The sequence below is a fragment of the Tachypleus tridentatus genome, chromosome 9, assembly GCF_004210375.1.
Source record: "Tachypleus tridentatus isolate NWPU-2018 chromosome 9, ASM421037v1, whole genome shotgun sequence".
Taxonomy (NCBI): Eukaryota; Metazoa; Arthropoda; class Merostomata; order Xiphosura; family Limulidae; genus Tachypleus; species Tachypleus tridentatus.
In genome coordinates this window covers 110,609,274-110,636,530 of record NC_134833.1, presented here as the reverse complement: position 1 = coordinate 110,636,530, position 27,257 = coordinate 110,609,274, and the positions used below count along the sequence as shown (strand labels likewise).

The following is a 27,257-nucleotide window of genomic DNA, read 5'->3' as shown; positions in this document are numbered from 1 at the left end:
CCAAGTAGACAAACAAAGAATTTCATGAATTTGTGACTTACTAGTCAGTGGTGGATTTTATATTACTATTTGTATCATATTTCACAAAATCACACAAAGAAATGTACAATAATAAACGCCTATAGTTTTTCTTGGCTTCAACATCAAGTGCATATATACACATATAAAAATATTTTTTAATGTGTGGAAGTTCAATAATATCTAGCCCTGTACTTGGGTACAAACAAGGCTTAAGGTTATGTATAATAAATACAAAATTATCCAAACAGAGCAATTTATTCAGTTAAAACATTATCATTTGTTTATATATAAGGGTCCGTCATGCCATAAATAGTGGATTATTTTAAATCTAGTTATAGTCCAAGTTGAATACAAAAATGCATATATCATAACTCCGTAAAGCATATAACTTTCGCACTTTGTAATATAATTTCTTCTATAACAGATACTAAAAAACAAACTTCATTGTATATTCTATACAAAATGGTATTTATTTAGATATTGTTTAAGTTTTTCTTTAAAGGAACTTGGAATTGGTAAGTACGAGCAGTACTATAGGTGTCCTGCACTTTATGATTAAATATTTCGCGGTGTGAGGAAAATGACATCTTTCCCAGTTACTTCTTCCGTTACCACTGGCAACCGTATCTCTCGTGGATATCATATAGCCAAAGTAAGATGCTGATCGTTACAGTTAATTTCCTATGTTGCTAAGCTACGGTTTAAGGAATTTGAAACTTCTTACACAAGAAACATTTCTGTCAGACTAAATGATACACATTTCATAGTTCGTTAGCTAAGCGGAATTCTATTCTAATTATCACATTCAAAGCGTAATAAACGGCTAGACTAGCAAAGCATAATCATGACTTTATTCGTTACACAATACATAACCAATGTGTTACTATGTAAAGGAATGAAGAGGCTGGAAGCCAGAATTATCTCTAAAAACATATATCCGATGTTTTGTTCTATATAAAGCTACTATTTCTGTGTTTATTGGTTAGGGTGACCACAAAACGTCACTGACGAATAGCATGTCTAGTGTACTTAAAAAGAGCATTTTTATTGGGAATTTACAATTTATCCGAGCATGTCAACAACTAAGTCATGTCCAACCTATAGATCTGTACATATATATTCCTGCATAATAATGTCTGATTTTACTTTTATAGTAAATTTACTGTTGTTTCAATGTGTGTATATATATATATATATATACAGGCAGCACAACACTCTGCGTCTGTATGTCCGTTATCTAACCACTCCTACGTCACTGTGCTAATCTCAAACTTTGTGGGATGATAGTTAACGTTAACTAGGTATATGGCTTTGCATGGCCAAGTGGTTAGGGAATTCGACTCATAATTTAAGAGTCGCGGATTTGAATCCCTATTCTATCGAACATGCTCACCCTTTCAGCAGTGTGGCGTTATAATGTGGCAGTCAATTGTACTAATCGCTGGTAAAAGAGTAGCCCAAGAGTTGGTGGTGGGTGGTGATGAATAGTTGCCTTTTCTCTAGTTTTTCACTATTAAATTCGGGAGAGCTAGCGAAGATAGCCGTCATGTAACTTTACGCAAACTTCACAACAAACGAACTACATTCATAGAGAGTGATATATCCTCACACACACACACACTGTTTATACACAACAAAACTTAAATTTTCTATCAAACAATAAACACAAAGTGTGGGGAATGGGCACACTACTGTGTTATATATGTCATACAGTAAGCTAGTTATGTATGCCATACAGTAGGCTAGTTATGTATGTCATACAGTAGGCTAGTACTACATAAGTGAAAAAAGTGGCCGCTGCTATTAGAGTACTACATAAATTCATCTGAAGTTTTTACTCCAACAGCTTCATAACATTTGTATGAAGAGATGTTTATTGAGTTATAGCCACGTCTTACTTTGACATATGTGGCTAATGACCGTTATTTATGCATACAAAACACTGTGGAAGTACATTGAAAGCTGAGTGTTGAAAGAGGGTAACAGAAATTACCCCTACAGTCACTACGTTGTTCACTACCACTTCTTACAAAGTCACACCGTCATCATCGTACGATATGTATCTTGTTTTAAGTATACACATATTGATTTCTTAAAGTTTATACAAAACGTTTGGTGAGTTAATAATGAATATTGTAATAAAACGTTACTTCATAAACATATTGCGTGAAAGTTAGGATTTGCTGGTTATTTATCATATCTTCCATCAACACGTTTTGAAAAATTATTAGTCCGGACAAAGGAATAAAGTACCTCAGCTTTTATATTATAAAGAATTAAATAAAATGATTTATTGAAAGAAAATACTCGCGGTCAGTAGCTGTCTTATTATATTTATCTGTGATATGAGTAGCTGTCTTATTATATTTATCTGTGAAATGAGCAGCTGTCTTATTGTATTTATCTGTGATATGAGTAGCTGTTTTATCGTTTTTATCTGTGATATAAGTAGCTGTCTTATCGTTTTTATCTTTGATATGAGTAGCTGTCTTATCGTTTTTATCTGTGATATGAGTAGCTGTCTTATCGTTTTTATCTGTGATACGAGTAGCTGTCTTATCGTTTTTATCTGTGATATGATAACTTCTTCGGTTCTTGATTGGTGGTTTAGTATATCGATTAATCGATCAATCGATAGATAGATTAATACAGAACCTTCTGGAATCTTGATGAAGAAGTTTGAATATTTGTTTCTGTTTTGTTTTAAGGTTTATAATAACAATAAAACTAAATACTTCGGTTTTTACGTTACATGTTATATTTTTATGTTGCATACTATAAACATATTTATAAGAGGAAAGTTTGTATATACAGGGTGTTCGGAAAGTCACTGTGTACTTATATATTTATTAACAGACATGTTTCAATAAAGAGAACATGAGGTAAATATGAATGACAATTATAAACAATGTTGAAAGTGACCCCCGTTGGCATCAATACAGGCTTGGATCCTTCTTATTTTGTTTCTAAACACCGCTATCAGTTGCTGTCTTGAAATAGACTGAATGAATGCTGTTATCGCTGCTTTTAAAACTGCACAGTGACTTTCCGAACACCTTGTATTATCTCTAAGGACAGAATCAGCCAAGAAAAAGTTATACTTTCGTACAACATGCTCAAATTATCCTCTGTGTTAAGAAATACAGAAAATTGTAATAAACATTACCAGTATGAAAAAATGTATTACAATAAATTACAGTTGGAGTAGACTCTGCCAAAAGTAACGTTTTAGTACATATATCAGTTCAAAATTTAAGCTATATTCTAGAAGTGTGATAAGCTACAGATAATATAAAAATAAACATCTCAGTATGTGTAGTTTAATACCTCTCAAACACGAACGTTAAATAATTTTGTTTATGTTTCCATCTCTCATATGACTTGTTGCTTTTAACTAAAGACAAATTTTCCTAGAGAGTCCAAGGGCTAATATCTTAATGCTTCGGGATCTTTCATATTATGATTCATCATTTTGCGTGATCTTCTAAACTAATATATGCTCTAGAGTCCTTAAGACAATATCATCATCTTTGCCCAAAGCTCGGTGAGATAATACTTTCATGGTTGACTTCTTAGATCAACACGCATCATTAATAAAATATCAAATAGTTTGTTTTACTGCATAAATACTCTGCTTGTATATCTGCTGTTCGGAAGAAGATTTGTTAGTAATTTAGTCTCACTGTATTGTAATTGTCATACCTCCCTCTGGCAAGCTGAATCAACATTAGTCGTTGTTGTTTGTTATAAAGTACAAAGATAAATAATGAGCTGTGTAAGTAAAGACGAGCCGAGATAAAACAAACTAGGTGATTTTATATTGTAACAGACGGTATATACATACGGATAAATTAGTAGCATCAATGTTACATACTAATCAAATTATATATGAATATAGGTCATTCTGGTGTATAAAAGGCAACTAAAAACACTACACGTATCAAATTATAAATTAATCTATACATGAATGTTTCATTTCAGACATAAAATATGAATAACATACAATGATAATTTATTAAATAGACTAGTAGTGACAAAGTATTATCTAATGTGTTTTTGAAAATGTTCATAACACTATGTAACACAAATTTTGTTCCTGGATAGTATCTGTGATTTCTTAATTGCTTATGTTGTAAAAGTAAAGAAAATGGCCATTATTCTCTTCAAACTTTGCTTTTGTGACCGGGATAATGAAATTTAGAAATTAACCTATTTTCTATGTAAAAACGGGCAAACGTGCACATTTTTATTTACATAAGGTCTGAATAAAACAACATATGAATCAAGATTTACATGTATTTATATTAAAGTTATACAAAAATGTTTAGAAGTGAGTAGTTTTTCGACATTTGCAACTGTAATGTAAATCACTTTCACGTATCAATCCCCAAATATAATCTTCCAGCGTGTTGCTCCCCCGGTAGTACAGCGGTATGTCTTCGGATTTACAACGCTAACATTAGGGGTTCGCTCCCATCGGTATGTTCAGCAGATACCCCGATGTGGTTTTGCTATAAGAAAACACATCCAACATGTTTTTGTAATACGCTTTCAGATCGCAAAAGCAAAGTTTGAAGAAAAAATTGGCCTTTTCCATTTACTTTAGGCATAAGCAATTGAAAATAACACTTTCTGCCTAGGAACAAGAAAAAGTAAATATTTTGTTACATAGTGTAATATTTAAGATATTTTAACTGAAGTTACAGATTAAAGAAAGAAGTGGGAGTAGAATCGGATCCATAATGTCAAATTTTCATCAATCAACAATTTTATTATAAAAATATGTTCAATAAGGACATTGTAAAACATTTAAATAATTTGTTTTGCAAGCTATTAAGGCTTTCAGGTTAACTAGAACAGATATTAGTTTTTAGAAATAAAATATGAGTTTAGTTACAATATATATATTTTTAATAAGTTTGTTTGTTTTTTAAATTTCGCGCATAGCTACACGAGGGCTATCCGTGCTAGCCGTTCCTAATTAGCGGTGTAAGACTAGAAGGTAGGCAGTTAGTCATCACCACCCACCGCCAACTCTTGGGGTACTATTTACCATTGTGTAGTGGGATTGACCGCCACATTATAACGACCACGCGGCTTAAATGGCAGCATGTTTGGTGTGACAGGGACTGAAACCCGCAGATTACGAGTCGAGTGCCTTAACTACCTGGCCATGCAGAACCGGTATTACAAAGCAAATAGCAATAATTAATCATTAAACGAATATTTATTCTTAGTGCATACTACAAAGGAATTACATTAGAGAAAAAAAAAAACTCTATTTTGTCATGGCCAATTCTTAAATTAAATTCTGTAAAACTCTTTTGGAAAATATCTTTCCAATCATGTTAATGTTTTGTAAATTTTATAAATGCAGCTATTTTTATTCTTAAGAAGAAAGAAAATTTTATGAATTGCATGTTTTTCTATTTAGGAATAACTGTCCATTATTAAAATCAAACGTTTATATTTTATAGTTTTAATAATTAATTAATAATATATATAAATGCTATAAATTCAGGCTATTATAGTCTATCAATTTTTTTTTTACAAGCGTTAATCAATCACGTGCACTTATTTTACAAACGTTATCCTAGTGATTTGAAGACCACTGCAGAACTCAAGAGACAACCTTTACTAGAAGAGGACAGTCCTGATTCTACTGGGTAAAACTATGTTACAGAATTATACTAAAATATAATTTGCAAAGTAGAAAGTGTTTTAGCAACTTAAAAACAAAACTATATATTATCTGTCTTTGTTAGGTATTAAAAATCTGACTTAATTCTTATAGTTCTGAATAATAAGAATATAGTATTTATTAGAAACAAAGCTTTCAAGGATTTGTAGGTATAATATAGAGCTAAAAATAATGTACCATCTCTGTACAATAACAAACTATTTTAACGTCAGCATGTACAGAGTAATATGTTATATCAATAGAACAAGGAAATATTCCTTTTAACACGGGAAGAATGATCAAATATCATAAGGTAGAGTTTTTTTGGTTTTTTTTTTTTTTCGTGACACCTTAAATGTTTCTGTTACTTTATGATGTTAAAATATATTGGTTATTAAGAACTACGTTACACATAGAAATAACCTCTAAACATAACGGCAGCTGATTAACGTACTGTTTAATACAGGAATAATTTATTGTAAAATAATAGTACATAAGTTGATTGCACTACTGGACCTGCATTTTAGAACTTTGTACGTATTACGTGCAGGAATATTTCAAAATATTGACCTTTATATTCCTAAATATTTAATAATATGCTTCTTGATATTGACCTTTATGTCTCAAATATCGTATTGCACTTTAAGAAGTACACCTACTAACCTTCATTAAGTTAAAAGTCTAAAGTTTTCTAAGTGTTTATAATTAAGACGTACTTGTCATTTAGACTTCAGGAACCATAAGAACTTTCAAGGGTAACTGTTTTCCTGCAACTCACTGCAGATAATGGAGGACAGTAGGAGTTGAATGTTTGTGGTGTAAGCACTCAACTCCAGGCCATTAATTGATGTCCCATGTTTACTAGCTTGTTTAACATCAGCGTTTGGATTTTGCTTGGTAGGCGATATATCTCTAACGTATTTGGGAGCTATTACCACAGGCATTATCCTTTATGGCTTTAAGGTGACAACTAGGACTGAGAGTGGGAACTCTACCAAAATCTCTTAAATGCTTATTTTATACTCAGTTCATTATTGTTTTACAGTCTGCTGATGTTAATCGTCTACTAACAATAAATGTTATTAATAGTATTGGAGCTATTTCATTCGTTCCTTGACTGAAAACGATGTTATCACCCTTTTCTCGTTTATCACTCTGTAATATTTTCCTTTCTAACATTTTTTAACATCCGTGTATACTCACTAATAACCTAGTTACTTATTCACAAGTAATTTGAATATGTTACTCCAATTCATGAAAAGTTTATTTTGCAATAGTTCTAGATACTTAACCACTGTGTAAAATGGATAATATAATTTGTTTATTATCTTGTATATGCAGTCTTAAGTATGTAGGTATAACAACTAATCCTTTATATTAACCTACATAGATCTCAAAGTAAAAAGGGTTTTCCTCATTCGTTTGAAATGGGCCATTTTAAGAAACGTTAATTAAATGATGTAAAATTTGCTGTACCGTAAAAAAATACGTTATGGAAAGAAAAGAGTACTTTAGTTTGAAAGCAAACCTTTGTCTTTATGGATTAAATCAGGATCTTCCAAACAAAAAATCTGACATATTAATCAATTTAAAATATACGATGATTTATCTCTACCTTACCTATTCCATGAAAGTGTTAAAGAAAGATCAGCTCAACCTTAATTTATTTTTAAATGTAATAAACCTATAGGACTACTTATCATTAACTGTGTAAAACATCGTTGAAGAATTTAATTGAACAGAAGTTAACAAATTGCCTTGTAACTTCTTAACAGGCAATTAAATTAGCACGTTAAAACAGTAATGAACTGTAATAAAAGCATTTATTTGGCGGAAAACGATGTTAAAGTGTTGATTTATCGTCCTTTTTTCCTATTTTAGAATTTTTCTATTGGAGATTCTTTACTACCTTTGTATACTGACTAATAGTTTGGACAGCTGTTTACCAGTTATTTAAATTTGCTACATTAATTTATGAAAAGTTTATATTACAATAATTGTAGATGTTTACAAACAATTAATACTTTACATCTAAGGTTGAACCCATATAGATCTCGAAGTAATAAGGATTTTCCTCATTTGATTGCAATGGATCATCTTAACAAACGTTCATTTAATAATGTGAAAATTACAGTACTGTAAAACAAAATATATAATAGAAATCTATTACAGTGGAAAGAAAAGAATAACATAGTTTGAAACAAAAAGAAAAGACTTTTTATCCTCATGGATTAAATTAAAATCTGAATTTCAAAATAACAGCACTTAATCAGTAAATAAAAATACTTCTGTTAAATACTTGTTTCTGATAAATATTTCTAGCAATAAACAAAATAAATGTACAAGTAGAGTTAAAAATAGAAGAAAATGAATTTTGAAAAATTTTGTAAAATTCTAGATTCTGCTATACGTATGATTTCATTGCACTTTTTACTGAAATGGATTTGGAAGATTTAATCAAAATATTCAATTTTGTAAATACAGAAACAAATATTTCAAAAATTTAATTTACTCAAATTCAGTGTAAAAATGTACTTAGTTTCTCTGTATTTAATAATTATATTACTTTCAATGAAAAAGTATATAAAAAATAACGGATATTACAATTGGGATAAATTACTTTTCAAATATCGTCAATTTATATTTGTTTTTCTACGAAAACTCATTTCTGAAATATGTTTCAAATCCTAACTTATACATGTACACTTATCATTACATAGATGGTTTATTCTCCATAAATAACTTAATGTATCGGAAAGAACTTGTAACGGAAAAAGTGAAATAGTAATAATGTTCATGCTAACCATTTAGACTTGAACATTAATTTAGTAGATAGCTAAGCAATAGTGTTACTCCGTTATGATATTGAAATGCGTCATCATATTTCTCTTGAAAAAATTAATAGTTTGTGAAATAATGATACCTTTTTATGGATAATATAGTGTTATTCATAAACAAATTGATGAATAATTGTTACAAATATTGGCAATTGAATAAATATTTTACTGTTTTATAGTAAATATGAGAATTATAGATTTAAAAGTCCTTCCCCTGATTCGAGCTGTACAGCAAACCTTATTATATAACATAATTTCAAAACGAGCTAAAACCTTACTTTTAGCGTTTTCAGGTTGGACTAAAATTCCACAAAAAGATTTAGTGTCGCTATCGCACATTTTTGACTCCCATATTACAGAGAAGTAAAACTAGTCTTGGTTGATGACTACCTTAGAAGATGTACGTGTTGTGTTGTTGACTTACCATCTCCGCTTTTTGGCTAAGATTAAGCATAGTTTGTTGTGTTGCTGATTATTTGTTCTCATTCTTGTTCTGTATTTCTAGAGTAGATACGAAGACCTTGACCTTGAATTCAGTGTGGTAATTTTCATCACCTTGATCAATGGTACTCTCCCGTTTTCAGTGCAGCTTGTTAATGGTAGTGCTGGAGAGATCGTACTGTAGGTTATAGCTGAAACTCAAACTTCGATCGACGAAAGTGTCATCTAGTGTTTCAAAAGCTTCTTCTACAGTTTTCAGTCTCCCTTTCACTTCTTTGAGTGTTATCGACTAAAACAGCGGTGCAAGTATAATTTTGCTTTAGCAGAAGATTAGGGAAGGTTACTGAGTCTCCAAATTCAGTTAAGAAGTTATGTTCTGAGAGCATCTTGTTGTAAACATCTATTTCAAAACACAGTGAATTCCTTCTGAAATTAAATATCATTGGGGATATACCTGTTGAGGTCAGTCTTCATGCTACTATAAATATCTCATTATGGGTTATCGCTTAGCGAGATTTAAGAAATATCTCCAAATTGGTGACACTCGCTTGTCGCTCCAGCTAAGGAATATCTCCTGTGTAACACATCACCACGTCTACCTGCCACAGTCAAGGCAGATAATCTGAAGTGTAAGGTACGGCTTTATATTCCTAGCCCTCCTAGATGTTTCCAGTATCAGTGTTTAAGACATTTTAAGGTATCTTGTCGTGATTCATTGATTGAGCATTTGCGCTCAGATCACAATCTTTCTCGCCTCAGTACTGGTTTTCGTGCATGTAGTCAATCTTATTGCTATATATCTATTTATTGCCCTGCGCTTTTTTCTCATTTTTCTTGGAAGGTTGACAGTGACCTATAGAGAAGTGATCATTTTCTCACTGTTTTAAGGGAGATTAGACATAGTTGGTGCTACCTGCTCTGAGTGGCTTGGTGGAAGTTAGAACAGGTTAACTAGCTCTTCTTCAACACTCTTTAGAAACTAAATTTTAATGTCATTACTCTTCCATCCGTTAACTATTACATAGAGGCAATAATATACTGTACAATTTGAACAGCTGTTCATTCTATACCTAAAACATTGAGATATTTCGTATGGTATTCTCGTCCATGGCAGTTTCCTATATGCCAGCAAGCATGAAAGGCTCACAAACGGGCCTGGGATACCTTTTGCCAGTACTTGACTTTTTCAAACACGTTGCTTTCCTGTGGATCTGTGTCTATGCTCGGCAGGTTAGATATAAAAGTGAAAATGGATATTGGAGTATGTTCACCATAAGCATTTCTTTTATTTCGAGTTCCAAAAACTTCTTGGACAAAATTTTGAGGGTCATTGGGAAGTATGCTTTCCATTCTCTTTCTATCTTGCTCTCCAATGGCCAAGAAGTCGTTGACTTACAGAGCATTGCCAATTTTCTTGGGAAGAGTTTTTAAAATTTTTCCACCTCTTCTGTTTCTTACCCTTCCTTCTTAGCCATCAAGTGTTGGGGTGAGAAATTATCTATATGATTATAAGCAACCACTAACTCCTGTGGAACTTAAGTTTGTTCTTCATCATTCTGGCAGTATTTCAGTCAAATCAAAAACATTTACTTTGTAAAACTCCACCATCTCTTTCCTGCCTCTCTTATTCTTATTCTATTTGATTTTAACTAGATCCAGCAGGAAAATATTTTTTTTCAGATGCTAGGCACAGAATCTTTTCTTCCTTTTTCAAAGGCTGGGAAAGAACCCAGGATTCCTTCTAATTATCTTCCAGTTGATTTGACTAGCTGTCTTTGTAAGGTTTTCAAAAGGATGATGAATGCTTGTCTTGTTTGATTCCTTGAATAAAATATCTTGCCCACTCAATGTGGCTTGCGTTGACAGTACTCCAACATGGACCACCAAATTCATCTCAACACTTCGATAATGAAAGGCTTTCTCAGGAAAGAGCATCTTGTTTCGTTTTATCTCGATTTCTAAAAGGTTTATGGCATGGTATAGTGGTTTGCCATTTTGCAGGACTTTTATTCATATTGGTTGCATGGCCATTTGCCCATTTTTATTTGTAACATTTTACTTGACAGGTCATCAGAAGTCTGTGTGGGTTGAACCCCTTCCCAAGCTTTCACAAAGGAACTTGAAATCCATCAGGGATGTGAGTGTCACACTTTTCAGTATTGTGATCAAAACTATCACTAAAGTTTCTTATACTGTTGCAAGTGGACTCTGTGTTGATAACGTCCACATTTCTTATTGGTAATTAAAAATGAGGTTTATCGAGCATCAGCTTTAGACTTCTCTCAATCAATTGTTAGGATGAAACATAGAAAATAGTTTCACTTCTCTTGCTAATATACCATTTATGTCAAATTTCCCACAAGCAGGATTTACATCACTCAATTTTGAAATTTGTCTTCATGCTGGTTTTTGTTCTTGAAGCTTATCTTTTACCGTAAGCTTACTTTCATTTTTCACATTAAGTAAATTCATCTCAAGTATACAAGGGCAAAATACATTATTTTGTGAGGTGGATAGATGTTTCATGTTTAAAATCTATTGTACTCTCATATACTCTAAACTGAGCTATAGATCTCTGGTCTATGGTTCTGCCATGTTGTACTCTATACATCATCTGGAATTTTGGTTTTGTAAGGGGGCTTTCTGCATTTCGCCAGTTCAAACTTTGTACACTGAGTCCCACAAACTTTCTTATTACCTCCACGTTTTTTGCAATATGATACCAACTTTCGATCCTTACCACAGCATCTCATTTTGGGCCGTGTCTACCTCATTGGGTTATGCTCTTCTGGAATAGATGGTCTGAAATTCATTCTTTAGGCACAATTAGTGGAATTGGGTCTGTCATCGGATGACATTACTGAGTACAATGCTCAGTATATTTTTCCATGGCTCATTACCATTCCAATCTGCATCTTTAGTTTGATTCATCTGAGGAAGGTTGATCCTCCCGACTGGAAATACCAAACTTTTATGGATGGTTCAAAGATTTGGTAGTTTGTATTGCTATAGAAACATTTTTATTTGCAAAAAATAAATAATTAATTAACGTAAAATACAAATCTATTGTTTTTGGTGTGTGTACATTAGGGAATGAGTAATGAGGGTTAGGATACTATCAGGCACTTGTGTGTGGTTCCGACATCTTTATGAATTATGTAAATACGGAATGTGGATTCACAATAATTTTATGTTGTCTTTGCGGACAGAATAAAGCATTTATTGTGGTTTATAAGATGACTGAAGACGTTTAAATGACTTTTCAGGGCTCTTTTGTGTGGTTTCGGGTACCTTTCAATTAATTAATCAAGAATCAAGAGAAATATGTGATGTGATTTTTAAGGTGGTCGGAGTTGATTATAGTACCCCTTCAGGCACTATTGTGACATTCTGGCAGCATATTTACGAGCTATGAAAATGATTTCATAATACTTTTATGTTTTCTATGAGGACAGAATTAAGATAAAGCATTTGGTGTAATTTTTAATAGGATCGATTTTAACTAAAATCCCTGTCCGGGCACATTAATGTGGCTCCGGCAATATATTTATTAATTATGAAATGTGATTTCAAATTTTCGCAATAATTTTACATAGGTTATGCAGACAAAATTAAGGAAAAGCATTTGGTATGGTTTTGAAAGCAAACGCACGTAATTAAAGTGTACTTTTTGTGTGGTTCCAAGTCGAATTTGTCTTCAATTACAATATAGCAACTATAAGAAAAGTCTGTGAAACTATGTAGATGCTAACTATTTTAACTGATCATTAGCTGTAGGAATTGGCCACTTTAAATCTATTTGAAAGCAAGGTAGATTATATCTTTGTAATAGTACTTAGCTTAACATCAACGAAAGACGTAGGCTTTTTAATATTACATATATTATCTACAAACATTCTACATGCATTTACTGTGATAAATACACCGTGAATTTATAGCAGTGTTGCAATAATTATAACAACTTCGACCTTTTTTCTTCACTTCAACGTACATTCATATGTACATTAACATTTAAGTATATGCCATATACTTAAAGTGATAGAAATATTATGTACTTTATTAAGGTGGCATAAACCTTCCTAAATATACCCTAATTATTGCAACAATTAATTTGCGTCATTTTAAAGGTAAAATTGTTAATTTCAGAAATCTAACTCAATTTAAATATTTGTAAGTGAATTTACTGCGGTATTCAATTGTTTATCTAATTATTCATGTATAATGTATAATACTGGACTCGTGTTTTATTCGTTATACACGAAATGCATACAAACATTGAGCCGTATATTGTTATTGTACATACATAAATTTCAATATTTAACACCTGTTTGTCAAAAATTGCATATATTAACTTTTGTTTGAATAATTTTTAATGAATTTATTTCAAGAGATATGTTTTATATATTTTCTACTTTTCGATCTCTATCTTTGGTAATTGAATGTGTATTAACTCCATGACTTGGACTATACTTTTTTAAGTCTATATTAATTAAGTCCAAATGTAATTTATATGTTTCCAGTTGTAAATTCATTTATTACAGTCTATCCAGTAATCTATCGTACTTTTCAATTTGAACGTGTATTAATTAGAAAAGTAATTTATATGGCAATGGTGAGCGAATTAAGCAAAAGAAATGAGACATATTTTTATAATTATATATCGATTATACAAGAGTGTGTATGTATGTATACATTCTTGTTTTAGTAATAACATTTCCCTATTGATTAGTTTAAATTATAATTTAACTCTTCATATTAGTAATTGATATAGGATGTAGCTTACACGTTTTCAGATGAAACAGCACGAATGGTCATAACACATAATATTCTCTAAATAGTTTGAAAATGGATATTTCTACCATCATCGTAGCTTCAGTTCTTGGAACACTGGCAGCTCTACTGTCGATGGGCTTAACTTTGTTCCTATGCTACCTCTACTGGAAGAAACTCGGGCCCCAAAAGACAGCAAGAGACGAGTTAGAACCGCTGCAGTTCGGAAAAGTACAGCCGATTGAGCAAAATGATGAAATAAAAGAACTGACCCGGCACAATGTTGAAGATCGTGTTCAACAAGGACCCCTGCGTTTAATCTCGCCGCTGGTGGGGCCTGTACAAACCCAGTTAGTGTCGTGAGTGATCTCTCTTTCTATATATATAATAACTACAAAATTAGAGTATATGTTTCTTATGCACTGAAAGTTACTTGTTCATTATCAAAAACTGGGGATACCTAGCCCATAAATTAAATTTTGAAATTGTAAAAAACAATTCAATCTTTAAAAACGTATATATTTATTGTTTGTTTTGAATTTTGCGCAAAGCTACAAGAGGGCTATCTGCGCAAGCCCTCCCTAACTTAGCGGTGTAAGACTAGAGGGAAGGTAATTAGTTATCATTACTCACCGCCAATTCTTTGGCTACTCTTTTACCAATGAATAATGGGATTGACCCTCATTTATAACGCCCTCACGGCTGAAAAGGCGAGCATATTTGGTGCGACGGGGATTTGAACCTGCGATCTTTAGATTATGAGTGGTGTGCCTTAGCCACCTGGCCATGCCAGGCCAATGTATATATTTAATTTCAATATCATTTCTAGTTGTACTTCATATAAATTTTATGTTATTGAGATTTCCGACGAGAATAACGTTAACTATTGATTTACTGTAATATAACTGAATATATTTTTTATGTACATCAAAGAATTCATAGTACGTTTTAAAAAATAGTGTTAATGTCAAATATATCATACTATCTTAAGTATATAAGTTGCATTGATTTATTTTATTTTCAGTTGTACTTTTGAGCCATTTCTTTCTTTCTGAAGTAACTTGTAATTAAAACTAAAAATAATTGTCGATGCACAGGCAGATTAGTTCTCAATCTAAACTACGAATGATATACATTTAATGTGGATAAAATGAGATAATTAATTAATACTTTCTTGAAACATCATTGAACATTTGATAAGATTGTTTAGCCTTGAGTCAAAAGTGTTTTTTAAAGTTCTATCAAGATTTATGATAATATTCTAAGTGTTGTGTCTTTGTATTGCAATAAAACAGCCATGGAATAGTGGTTAGCCTGCTGGACTATGAATACGAGGTTTATGATTTGCGTTCCCCTGATGCAAAATTGCGTCAAGTATTTTTGGATCAGGGATACATTATAATGCGCACCTGTCAAATCCTACTGTTCGTTTATTTTAGTCCAAGCGGCAATTGTGTTATCGTGACTCTAACGTATCAGCTCAGAATCGGAGAGTCCTTATTTAGTTCGAAACAAACAAATACGTCATACGGAAGTATTTTGAAATCTGAGAATAAATTAACTGTTATACTAAGTTCATTGACTTGTGTATGTATACAGTACAAAACCAAGCCAGAGGTAGTGTTTAAATCAGTCATTTATATGTTATTTTTAGCGTAACAGAAGACAACAAAGAGAATTGTGGTGCCACCATGCAGGGACCAATTTCTTTCCTTCAGTATCTCTTACCATCAGCAGAGGTATTATGCACTGAAGAACATTGTAATTTTTAAATTTAGGGAAAATATCATTTAGAAATAGTTTATGAGTTATAATTTTTCATCATGTACTAATACTTTGAGCTATTTTACATAGTACATTATTATTTTGTATACTACTAGTAACAAATCCTACAATATGAACTCAGAAGTCACATAATGAAGTTCATTTTGCAATAGGACTGAATGAAAGCAGTATATTAGGAAATAAGTTACTATTGTTAGAGTTTTAGTACAAGTGGATTGGGTTCTTTACAGTAGGTGTCTGTGATTGTTCGAACAATAAATAGACAGTACGTCACAATTTTATTTTAGAATAATATATATTCAAAACAAGTCAAATTTATGTACAAAATTCTTTACAGTATATCACAGCTGTACCTGTACCTCTAATTAATTCTCTTTTTTTCTCAAAATTCCACACAGACGGGTTCAAATACTTAACTCTTTCAGCAGAGAGCCGGTCTATATGACTAACCACGTGACCATTTTGTACTTGCTTAAAGTGTTTGTAGGTTTAATACTTCTAACATTCAATATAGTATGTATATCTTCAGAAAGTTTGGTAGTATTTCACTTAATATTGAACGTTTTTAACACACAAAAATTCCTATTTTTAGTGAAGTATTTATAATAAAATAAAATAAAAATTGTCCATAAATATATTAAGTATATTTTTGTGTTTTGAATAGTTGATGTGAAAAGTAATTTTCATGTTAAAAGTAAAAATATATTTCCTTATCTCAAAAGTCACACACTTTTAGTGTTTTCCCTAAGACCTCTTAAAGACAGTTCAAACGTTTTTTGCCATTAAAGCTTGATAGTTTATATGTTATTTTCTCTGACATAACTCAAAACGGGAATGGTAATTCTGACCGACTTCGTAACCACAAAAAAAATCGAAATAAATCTAAATGACTTTATATTGTTACGTAAAGCCACGTTCGTTCATCCTAATTATCTCTACGGCCGTAACACTATATATCTATTTATAATTAAATTCTGTTATTTTATTGTCTTTTTATTGCTTTTGAATCGTGACAAACTACTGTCCACGCGCTTATAAGTTGTAAGTCACTCGGAGAACGTGAAGCTCACGTTACGCTATCGAATTACGTTACCCACGAGCTACAATTAGTTCAAGGTGCTCGCATGCGTGCATCGCAAAATATTTTATTTTATTATTTTACTTCATTTAATCTTAATTAACCTAAAATGTCCTTATTTTTACATTGTAGTTGTTTTATAATTATACATTAAAATCGAACATGAAAAGAACGAGTGTTTTGAATTTCGCGCAAAGCTACACGAGGGCTATCTGAGCTAGCATCCATAGTTTAGAAGCGTAAGACTAGAGGGAAGGTAGCTAGTCATCACCACCCACCGATAACTCTTGGGCTACTCTTTTATCAACGAATAGTGGGATTGACTGTCAAATTATAATGCTCCCAAGGCTGAAAAAGCAAGCATGTTTAATGTGACAGGGAGTCGAACCCGCGATCCTCAGATTCGGTGTCGAGTGCCTTAACCAACTGGCCATGCCGGGCCAAATAGTTTGTTTGTGTTTTCTTATAACAAAACCACATCGAGCTATCTGCTGAGTCCACAGATGGGAATCGAATAACTGATTTTAGCGTTGTAAATCCATAGACTTCCCGCTGTACCAGCGGGGGACCAAAGAAGCAAAATACTTATCAAATCATTTTTCTTGTTCTTAGTTGTTGAAAGAAGTTAACACTAATTTGTATACGACTTACAGTATTGCAATGAATAATTTTTATTTAATTGAATAACGCTCTAAACAATATAAACTAATAACATTCAAAAAGTAGACAAATTTCCTTACCTATGGCCCGGCATGGCCAAGCGTGTTAAGGCGTGCGACTCGTAATCTGAGGGTCGCGGGTTCGCATCCCCGTCGCGCCGAACATGCTTGCCCTTACAGCCGTGGAGGCGTTATAATGTGACGGTCAATCCCACTATTCGTTGGTAAAAGAGTAGCCAAAGAGATGGCGGTGGGTGGTGATGATTAGCTGCCTTCCTCTAGTCTTACACTGCTAAATTAGGGACGGCTAGCACAGATAGCCCTCGAGTAGCTTTGTGCGAAATTCAAAAAACAAACAAACAAAACCCTTACCTCTAAAAAATGTTTAGGATTTCTAACCCTCACACAACTGTCATAAATTCATTCAACCCAGCTATTAACTTTCTCACGGGAACGGTGTTCGTACTCTGAGTGAAACTGACATTTAGTGCTCAGAACAAAATATAAAACAATAAGTGATTTGATAGATGGAACCCTGAATTTTTGTTGGTTATAGGTAATATATAACTAAACGTAAGAATGAGCTATTAACGAATTATGAAAGAAAGGATATGACTGGTAGGTGTGGCAGACGGGTCTGGTTTTCTATTCGATAGCTCTATAACCAAACAAAGTTGAAGACTATAATAAATTCGATTCAACTGAGCAATGCCGATTTCATGGAGAGTAATATATTTTTGATTTCATACTTTTTAAAGGGTCGGTGGATAAAATAGGGATGATAACATGCAAAGAAAAAATATGTCATATCATAGCAGGGGAAACTGAGGGTTTTTTGTTTTTAATATTGCCTTATAGAATTCAGAACATAAAACTTACATATTATTAAAATGTGATTTATTAGCTAAGATTTAATACTATTCTAATTGGTATAACGTTAGTTTTTTTTTTTATTTCGCGCAAAGTTACACGAAGGCTATCTTCGCTAGCCGTCCTTAACTTAGCAGTGTAAGCCTAGAGGGAAGGCAGCTAGTCATCACCACCCACCGCTAACTCTTGGGCTACTCTTTTACCAACAAATAAGCCCCCACGGCTGAAAGGGCGAGCATGTTTGGTACGACGGGGATTCAAACCCACAACCCTCAGGGTATGAGTCAACGCTTTAACCTAACTGGCCATGTCGGGCCACTGGTATAACATAAGCAAAAGGTAGTTTAACATAATTTGAATATAACACACCAATATTTTGTGTAATACGCAGTAAAAAATATATAGTTGGTAGTAAAGAAGCCAGCCAGTTTACATACATATTCTGTATATGCGTTTGTATGTTAAATTCTTACTTATATGAGGTGACTTTGGGATTAACCGGCAGAGTAGAAAGTCCGGCCTTTAATGATAATAGGTTCTCGGGCTTTGGTATGTATTCCATTTCGAATTACAATTGAACACTCAGAAAGAGAGAAAACATATATTTATACAAATACTCAGTAATAATCAACACACTATAACACTAGATAAGTGATATGTGTGTATTAATTAAAATAAAATGTGTTGCACTGGTAAGAGCGACAACGAAGATATGGTCACAAATGGATTTTTGTTAGTGCACAATCTTCCCCACGAATAAACTGAGCTTACACCATGCAAAAAAAAAAAGAAAATCATCTCAACTTTAAAGTTAAAGGAAATTACACTATGTAAAAACTACACTCTCTAACATGTGAACTCCAAATATCTTTTACTTACTCAGCTTAAATCTCAGGTTCATGTTTTCTTGATGATGAGAGCCTTTGTTTACGAAGACGAAAATGTAACAGAAATACTTAAATATTCCATCCCGAAGAAGGCGAAAGCCAAAAAATACATGGTAGATTTAACGCTCTCACTGAAAGTAAAGTAAAACAAAATAAAGCCCGGCATGGCCAGGTGATTAAAGCATTCGACTCGTAATCCGAGGGTCGCAGGTTCGAATCCCCGTCATAGCAAACATGCTCACCCTTTGAGCCGTGGGGACGTTATAACGTAACAGCGAATCTTATTTTTCGTTGGTAAAAGAGTAGCCCAAGAGTTGGCGGTGGGTGGATGACTAGCTGCTTTCCCTCTAGTCTTATACTGTTAAATTAGGGATGGGTAGCGCAGATAGCCCCCGCGTAGCTTTGTGCGAAATTCAAAACAAACTAAACCACTAAGAATCGCTAAGCGAGAACTATTAGACTTCCAGCTAAATGTGAAGTAACAATTAAACAAGTTAAAACCCTCCAGCAAAAGCATTAACTTGAGTATATAAATTAGCGTCGACTTTTTAACGCACAAAGGCTTATAAAATGTTGTAGTTACCTCAGATAATTAGAGGGAAGTATGCAGACTATTGTTGTATATACGGACGGACAAGAATAAGGTAGCTTATGAAATAAATACTACTTATATTCCTGTAAGGACACGAAACTCTACCTGTTGCTCAGAGAAAGCAAAAACTATTAACTTGCTTGAATACTTCGAAAGGGAGAACTATGAAACACAACACAGTTTCAAAAAGTTTACTATTTTTTTAACACACACGCTGTGTGTGTTTTAATTATATATATATATATTGTAATGTGTGTGCAATAGCCACGTATGCTATAGAGATGTTTTAGCTATTGGAGTTTAGATTTTTAAATGCCAACACTTGAGGGTAGAAAGCTTTCGAAAAGCAACGAATACAAACTCTGTTAGAAAAACTTCTTTAATACCTAATGTTTTGGCTTCCGATTTTCTCGAAAGTGAAATGTTCAATATTTTCATATTTACAATTCAAATAATACGTCAGAGAAATTAATATAGTACAAAAACGAAATATGCTTTAAAATAAATAAATAAACAAGAGATTAACTTCAGATGTTATACTGTTTACATTATTTTTATAAGAATAATGCAATAACTAAATCCTTGTTTTAAAGCGGTATGTTCCTCACTACAATGAAAAGAGTGTAAGAGAATTCCATTCCAGGATTTCAGAACCTTTTACAGTTATAATTCAAAGTAACTGCAATGCTTGGACTTTGGTGGAATGTTACTTAACCAAATATTCTTAGAGAGAAGCTATCACTGTAGAAGTAGAGAAATGAATAAAGACGTTCCAGGATGAAAAGCGCACAGAAAGGTTATTTACAGAGAAACTTAACCACTAGTGAATGGACATCTTAAAAATATTTTATTCTTTTTTTTTTTAAATCTGTTTTAACATTTATCATATCTTTCGAACCATATCAGATTAAACACCATGGAAAGAGTGAAATCCGAAATTTTGACAAAAATAATACAGTCTAACAAATATGAAATAGCATTACATAGATTTAAAATCGTATACTTAAACAAGCCGATGGCGAGCGAAACAACAAAGTAAAAACATTACACTAATAAAATAAAGAAACATATTTATACTTCAAAATAATGTGAAAATACATAGAAATTATGTCAATATTTTTATTTCACAACAAGGAAATCAACTCAAAATGAAAATATAAAATAAGTGAATAAATAATCTCGCACGAGAGTCGCTAGGTGTAAACTTATGGAAGTTTTGTGTTTTGTCCACCGCGGATATCGAAGTCCAGTTTTCAGCGTCATAAGCTCTGAGATAATAAGCTTATATAGCTCTGACCTTTGAGCTGTCAGAGGTAGTTTGATAATTAGAAAGATCAAACTCAATGAGCCAAAGGTATAGCACAACTGTCCAACAATTCTCTTGCTGTTGTTTAGTTTTATGTTTGATGACGTGGGATGGTCAGTTTAATTTAGTAGTTTTCCTCCACTAATGATGTAGGTTTGTTTGTTGAGTTTTCGCGTGATGCTACTCGAGGGCTATCTGTACTTGCCGTCGCTAATTTTGAAGTGACAGACCAGAAGGAAGACAATCGTTAATATTACCCACTGCCAGTTTGAGGTCTACACTAATTGGATAGCTGGGAAACATTTGTAGCTGATATATTTAGCTGTACTGCAATACTCACGTAAATTGTTTTCGTTTTGACTATATCGATCAGTTTAGTATACTAACAATAAGTGTATCAATGAGAATCGAATGTATTATGTTTGTTGTTATTAAATATAAAACGTAGTTTTATCCTTTACTTTTTCCTAAGTTGTATTCATGTATTTTTCAAGTTATGTCTCCCCTGTAAAATCTCTGTCCATATATACATTATTTTATCATTTTCCCCACCTTTTCATGCTGAGATATTTTTTTATTATAATGTGTTAATTTATACAACGTATCACTTGAATTGTAGATACGACATCAATGGATACTTAGCCCTCGAGAAAGACGGAAGTTGAGGCGATGTGTATTTTAATAGAAACTTTCTTCTGGGTTTAAAGTAGCGATTTTTATCAATATATTTTAGTTGCTGTAATTATTCTTTCCTTTGCGATAAACTGTAAAAACTGCTTTAATCGTTGTCAATAAAAAAATATACAAGTGTATTTATCTAAATATATATATTTTAAAACGTTTGGAATATTCAAAAACCTTTTAAGCCCTTTAAAAATCAGTAGTATATTAAAAAATGTACAAAAGTATATAGTCTTAAAATGTCTTTAAATACATGTGATCGAAGTATTCTTTACTTTATAAAGTAAAAGGCGTTTTATGGCCTTTACATTTTGATAAAATATGAAGCTGCTAAGCCAAACTGTTTAATTTAAGTAAAAAAAATATATATATATATAAAAGATCAGTTTTCAGCTCTGGAGGAAACTGCCCTAATTGTTTCTATATAGCAGCAGGAAGAGGCCGCTGACATCGCTAGTGCTATGAATGAGCCGGAAGAACCGGCTGGATACATACAGTTTAGTTTGGAGTATAATTTCCCTAATTCTACGTTAATACTGAAGATCCTACAAGCGAGGCACTTACCAGCAAAGGACATTATAGGTAAGTATGGTTTCTTTTCTTGTTAAGTACAAAGATACACATTAAGTTTTTTGTGCTGTGCTCACCAATGGTGTCGAAATCTGGTATCTAACGATACAAACTATTATATGTTCAAAACAAGTAGCAGTTTGTTTTACACACGTGAAATGAAAATTTATGGCTAAAATAGACATAATTTACTTTTATAGACATTAATGTCCAGTCAATGAATGTTGTATTTAATCTTCGAAACATAACAGAACATCGAGAAGCCTAATTGCCAAATTTTAAAGTTAACTTACACAGTAGGTTGACTTTGTATAAATTAACAATTAAATAATCTACTCAGTTTATGCGCGTTCTTTTTTAGGGTTTTAATTACCACGTACCAAGTCACATTACTCTTAAAAGTAAAATAAATTTCCGTCAAACTGCTACAGCTCTGATGTTATTATGATACATTTTCGTGCCATCTAGTGACGTGTTTTGAATTTATTTTTATGTTGTAAGTTGTAATCGGTATATTCTCTTAATCAACATCTCCAGATCACCTACAGAAGGTGCACCCCTTGGAAATGTTGTTAATGTGTTATATCGTTTATTATATAACAGGAGAATATATAAAAAAATATATGTTTTCAGAATGCAGGCGTCAAGATCTGTTCAAATATGATCTCAAATCCTAATTTTAACACTGGCTTTTGCAAATACCTGAACGTTTCATGATTTCAGTTACATATTCTCATAAAAGAGTTGTGAATCTGCTGTAGTTTCTTAGATCTTTTTATTTCAAGTAGCCTACAAAATGATTAAACAAGTTTCTCTGCAACAGTGGAGTAAGTCGTTAAAAGATTTGTTAGAAATAAGAAAATTGATGTTATGGAATGGCCAAGTCAATCACACGATATCGATCAGATTGAAAATTTAAGGGCTGAGATAAACCGATTATCGGAGGATTGCAAGCCAAACATGGATGATGAACTTTCTGAAGTAGTCAAAAAAGAATGGCAGTCAATCACTCAGGAAAGCATGCCACGTCAATGTGAAACAGTACTGAAATCCAAGGGAATGTTGACTAAATATTAACTTGTGAAACCAGGTTGTGTTATTTTGAGTTTATTTTTTATTTTCGTTTATTGCAAAAAAAACTTGTTTGATCATTTGGTAGTTTAATTGGAATAAGAGAATATAAGTAAATACAGCAGGTGCACAACACGTTTTAGGAGAAAATGTAACTACAATTATGAAAATTTATGTATTTACGAAAGCCGCTTTTCAAATTAAAAGTTAAAATAATATTTTAACAGATCTCATCGAGTCAGTTCTAGAAACTGATAAAATATCTAACAAAAGATATAACAAACTGACAATCTTCAAGGGGACTCACTTTTTTTTCGTCACTTCCTGTATGTGTTGTAAAGAGTTTGTTTATTTGAAGTTCAGCCAAAAGCTACACAATGGGATATCTCTACTCTACCAACTAGGGGTATCGAAACTCATTTTATAGCGTCATAAGTCCGCAAACATGCCGCTGTGCCACTGGAGAACATTTTGTTACAAAACAAATAAACAAAATGACAGTGTGTTTTAAAAAAATTGCTTTAGGTTGCACCTTATTATTTTCAAAATAAGATTTATACGGTATTTTACCCTTTACTTGCGTATGATTTAACTGAATAACTAATAATATCGATTTAAACTATGTCACGAAAATGCCCAGGTTTTTAATTTTTAATAGTTTGATTTTCGCTAACTTTTAATTCCATATGTATTTATTATATCATTAGTGTAATATATTTCGAATACAACGATCAAAGAGAGTCAATAACGTTAAAAACATTTCAAATAAATGACTTTTATTGTTATTATTTTATTTCTTATAAATGAACAACAATTTAATATCACGCATCACTTGGAGATAAAAGTTTTGCAAAAAAAGTAAAAATGGATCAAAGTTATTTTTGTAAATAATTTCTAAAAGAAAAACATGACAAAACTATAACAAAACATGACAAAACTATAACAAAACATGACAAAACAAATTGAAAATATTGAGATAACAGAAACATAATCCCTATTTACAAATTGTTATTGTGAGAATTTCGTTCTTTATTTTTACTGGCTACTGAAAAATGAGAGTACCATTTTTTTACGAATTATTGGACTGGCATAGCTTGTGGTTAGGGAGGTAAGTGGACGACCATAATCACATGCTCGGTCTTTCAGTCGTGGGAAACGTTATAATTTGATCGTCACTTCCACTGATCATTGTTAAGAGGATAGCCAAAACGTTGGCGGTGGATGGTGCTGACCGTTTGAATAGCAGCCTTCTTTCTAACCTATCACTTTAAAATTAAGGACGGCAAATGCATACAGCTTTCGCGTAGATTTGCGCGAACTTTAATAGATAAACAGGAAATACGAATTATTAACAAATAAAAAATGTAATCTTAACCTTTGTCTTTATAAACGTTAAACTTATTTGCTTTTTTTTATTTTTCCTTAGTAAAGAGGAATAAATTTTTGGAAAAGGTACTGCTAAAAAGTTAAATGATATTTTCCCAGCTATAATTGTTCTGATGCTTGCATTAGTAAGTTTGATTTGTCGAAACCCTAATAAGGCGAACAGAAAAATGATGTACGTACGTCATTGCAGTTAAATGTATTGCTTTAAAATCAGTTTGGTTTCGAAACTAAGAAACAAAGGTTGTAAAACGAACCAAAAATACGACTGTATATCTTATAGATATTTACTAAAATAGTACTCTTTTCAAAAACATATACAGTATTTACAGTATCTGTTATTACACTTCCATAAACCTGTTCGATGTAGTGTACTGTCATGTTTGTCTATTGTGGCACCAAATTTTAAAACAAATGTATCTATCGTTTTAGGTACAAGCGACCCGTATGTGAGAGTATTTTTACTCCCAGACAAAAAACACAAGCTGGAGACAAAAGTGAAACATAGAACTTTAAATCCTCGGTGGAATGAAACTTTCTACTTTGAAGGTGAGCGTATGTTTTCTTATGGCCAAGCATGTTAAGGCGTGCGACTCGTAATCTGAGGGTCGCGGGTTCGCATCCTCGTCACGCCGAACATGCTCACCCTTTCAGCCGTGAGGGCGTTATAATGTGACGGTCAATCCCGCTATTCGTTGATAAATTAAAAAAACAAACAAACAAATAAAAGTGTTTTCTTATAGGAAAGCCACATTGGGCTATCTCCAGAGTCCATTGAAGGTGAGCGTGTGTTTTCTTATAGAAAAGCCACATTGGGCTATCTCCTGAGTCCATTGAAAATGAATGTGTGTTTTCTTATAGGAAAGCCACATTGGGCTATCTCCTGAGTCCATTGAAGGTGAGCGTGTGTTTTCTTATAGGAAAGCCTCATCATTGGACTATCTCCTGAGTGTATTGAAGGTGAGCGTGTGTTTTCTTATAGGAAAGCCACATTGAGCTACCTCCTGAGTCCATTGAAGGTGAGCGTGTGTTTTCTTATAGGAAAGCCTCATTGGACTATCTCCTGAGTGTATTGAAGGTGAGCGTGTGTTTTCTTATAGGAAAGCCACATTGAGCTACCTCCTGAGTCCATTTAAGGTGAGCGTGTGTTTTCTTATAGAAAAGCCACATTGAGCTATCTCCTGAGTCCATTGAAGGTGAGCGTGTGTTTTCTTATAGGAAAGCCTCATTGGATTATCTCCTGAGTGTATTGAAGGTGAGCCTGTGTTTTTTTTTTTATAGAATAGCCACATTGGGCTATCTCCTGAGTTTATTGAAGGTGAGCGTGTAAACTACTCTCGTTGAAAATTTTGACTCTCGCTTTTCATTTTTTAACATTGTGTACATTAACGTACTTCAGAATCCTAAATGAATATTTGTCTTTAGATCTGAAAACTTTGTTATTGTTATTTTATAATTCTATAGAAATTGAGTTAGAAGATAAGAATGGGAACATATAAAAACAAGGATTAATACAAAGAAAATTAGACTAAGAACACAAAAAAATCAGATTTTTATTGTTAAGTTGGCCTTCAAAATATATTGAGCCAAAAATATTACGTTTACTGTGATACAAGTGAGAAAAATGAGAGTAAACAAAGAGCATTTCTTCAGTAATCTGGTGGTTAAATGTAATGTGTGAGTCGCTAGTTCCAATCTCACTTATAATGAGCGCTTCATTCCACTTTTCCTTAGCAAAAGAGTAACCCAGTAATTGAGGGAAGGTGGTGTTGGCTACCTGCTTCCTTCTTGTCCATGACTTATAAATTAGGGACAGCTAACGAAGGTTATCTTTGGGTTGCATTGAGTAAAATTCCAAAATCAACACCTATAAATGAACAAGGTTACCCTATAATCCAATATTAACATCACTATTAATGAGTTTTATTTTATTTTAGTTATAGCGTATTTGACGACAGGTATGCAGCACTGTGAAACAAGAACACAGAGATCGTACAGGTAACAGAACCAGCACTTAAGATGGGAATATTTGAAGAAATATTAGTTAACGTCTTGTTTAGATGTGGCTCAGTGTAAACATTTCCAACAAACACTGAGAATTATGCGTAAAAATAAACATGAAACTTTTTAATAAATATGTTTTGACCTAAAGATAGAAACATAATATTTCTAGAAAGATTGTAATTTAATGTGAGGTATAAGTACTTTAATGTATGATATCAACTTGGACGTTACCAGTGTTGACAAGCTAATCATATTATATGCTGTTTTACACGATAACTTAAAAATATAAGTTACATGAGCACTAAATCATTTCCCTACCAACCAAGTAAAAGTTATTATCACTCATGAGTTGTCCTTCATGTTTTAAAATTACCCGTGTCCAGGAATTTAATATCAAACCAATTTACAATGCCTTTGAGAACCATAAGTTATGAAAGAAATTTTAGTTTTCGAATACGGTGTGTTTAGTGCCTGAGGGCTATAAATCCCAGGTACATTCTATACTGGTATGTAGTTGCTCTTTTCAAGAACATTTTTGAAATCTCACCTATGCAGACAAATGTTAATTACTTAGAAAACTGGCTGAACCGAAATGTTCTGTACAAATCCCACAAATCTTAGC

General features: G+C 32.6%; 1 protein-coding gene across 4 annotated transcripts in view; it reads left to right on the top strand.

The window, feature by feature from the left end:
* The window catches only part of LOC143226039 (synaptotagmin-7-like), a 90,764-nt gene that overhangs the window by 58,618 nt on the left and 4,889 nt on the right, over positions 1 to 27,257 (top strand). For 2 of the 4 annotated variants that reach the window (XM_076456437.1, XM_076456438.1), the window contains 5 exons: positions 5,619 to 5,687; positions 13,818 to 14,108; positions 15,404 to 15,488; positions 22,036 to 22,189; positions 25,064 to 25,180. In XM_076456437.1, coding sequence (XP_076312552.1) covers positions 13,825 to 14,108; positions 15,404 to 15,488; positions 22,036 to 22,189; positions 25,064 to 25,180 — 640 coding nt within the window. In that variant the 5' untranslated portion in view covers positions 5,619 to 5,687; positions 13,818 to 13,824. The remainder of the gene's footprint in view (positions 1 to 5,618; positions 5,688 to 13,817; positions 14,109 to 15,403; positions 15,489 to 22,035; positions 22,190 to 25,063; positions 25,181 to 27,257) is intronic. The other 2 variants (XM_076456440.1, XM_076456439.1) reach the window with 2 other exon arrangements.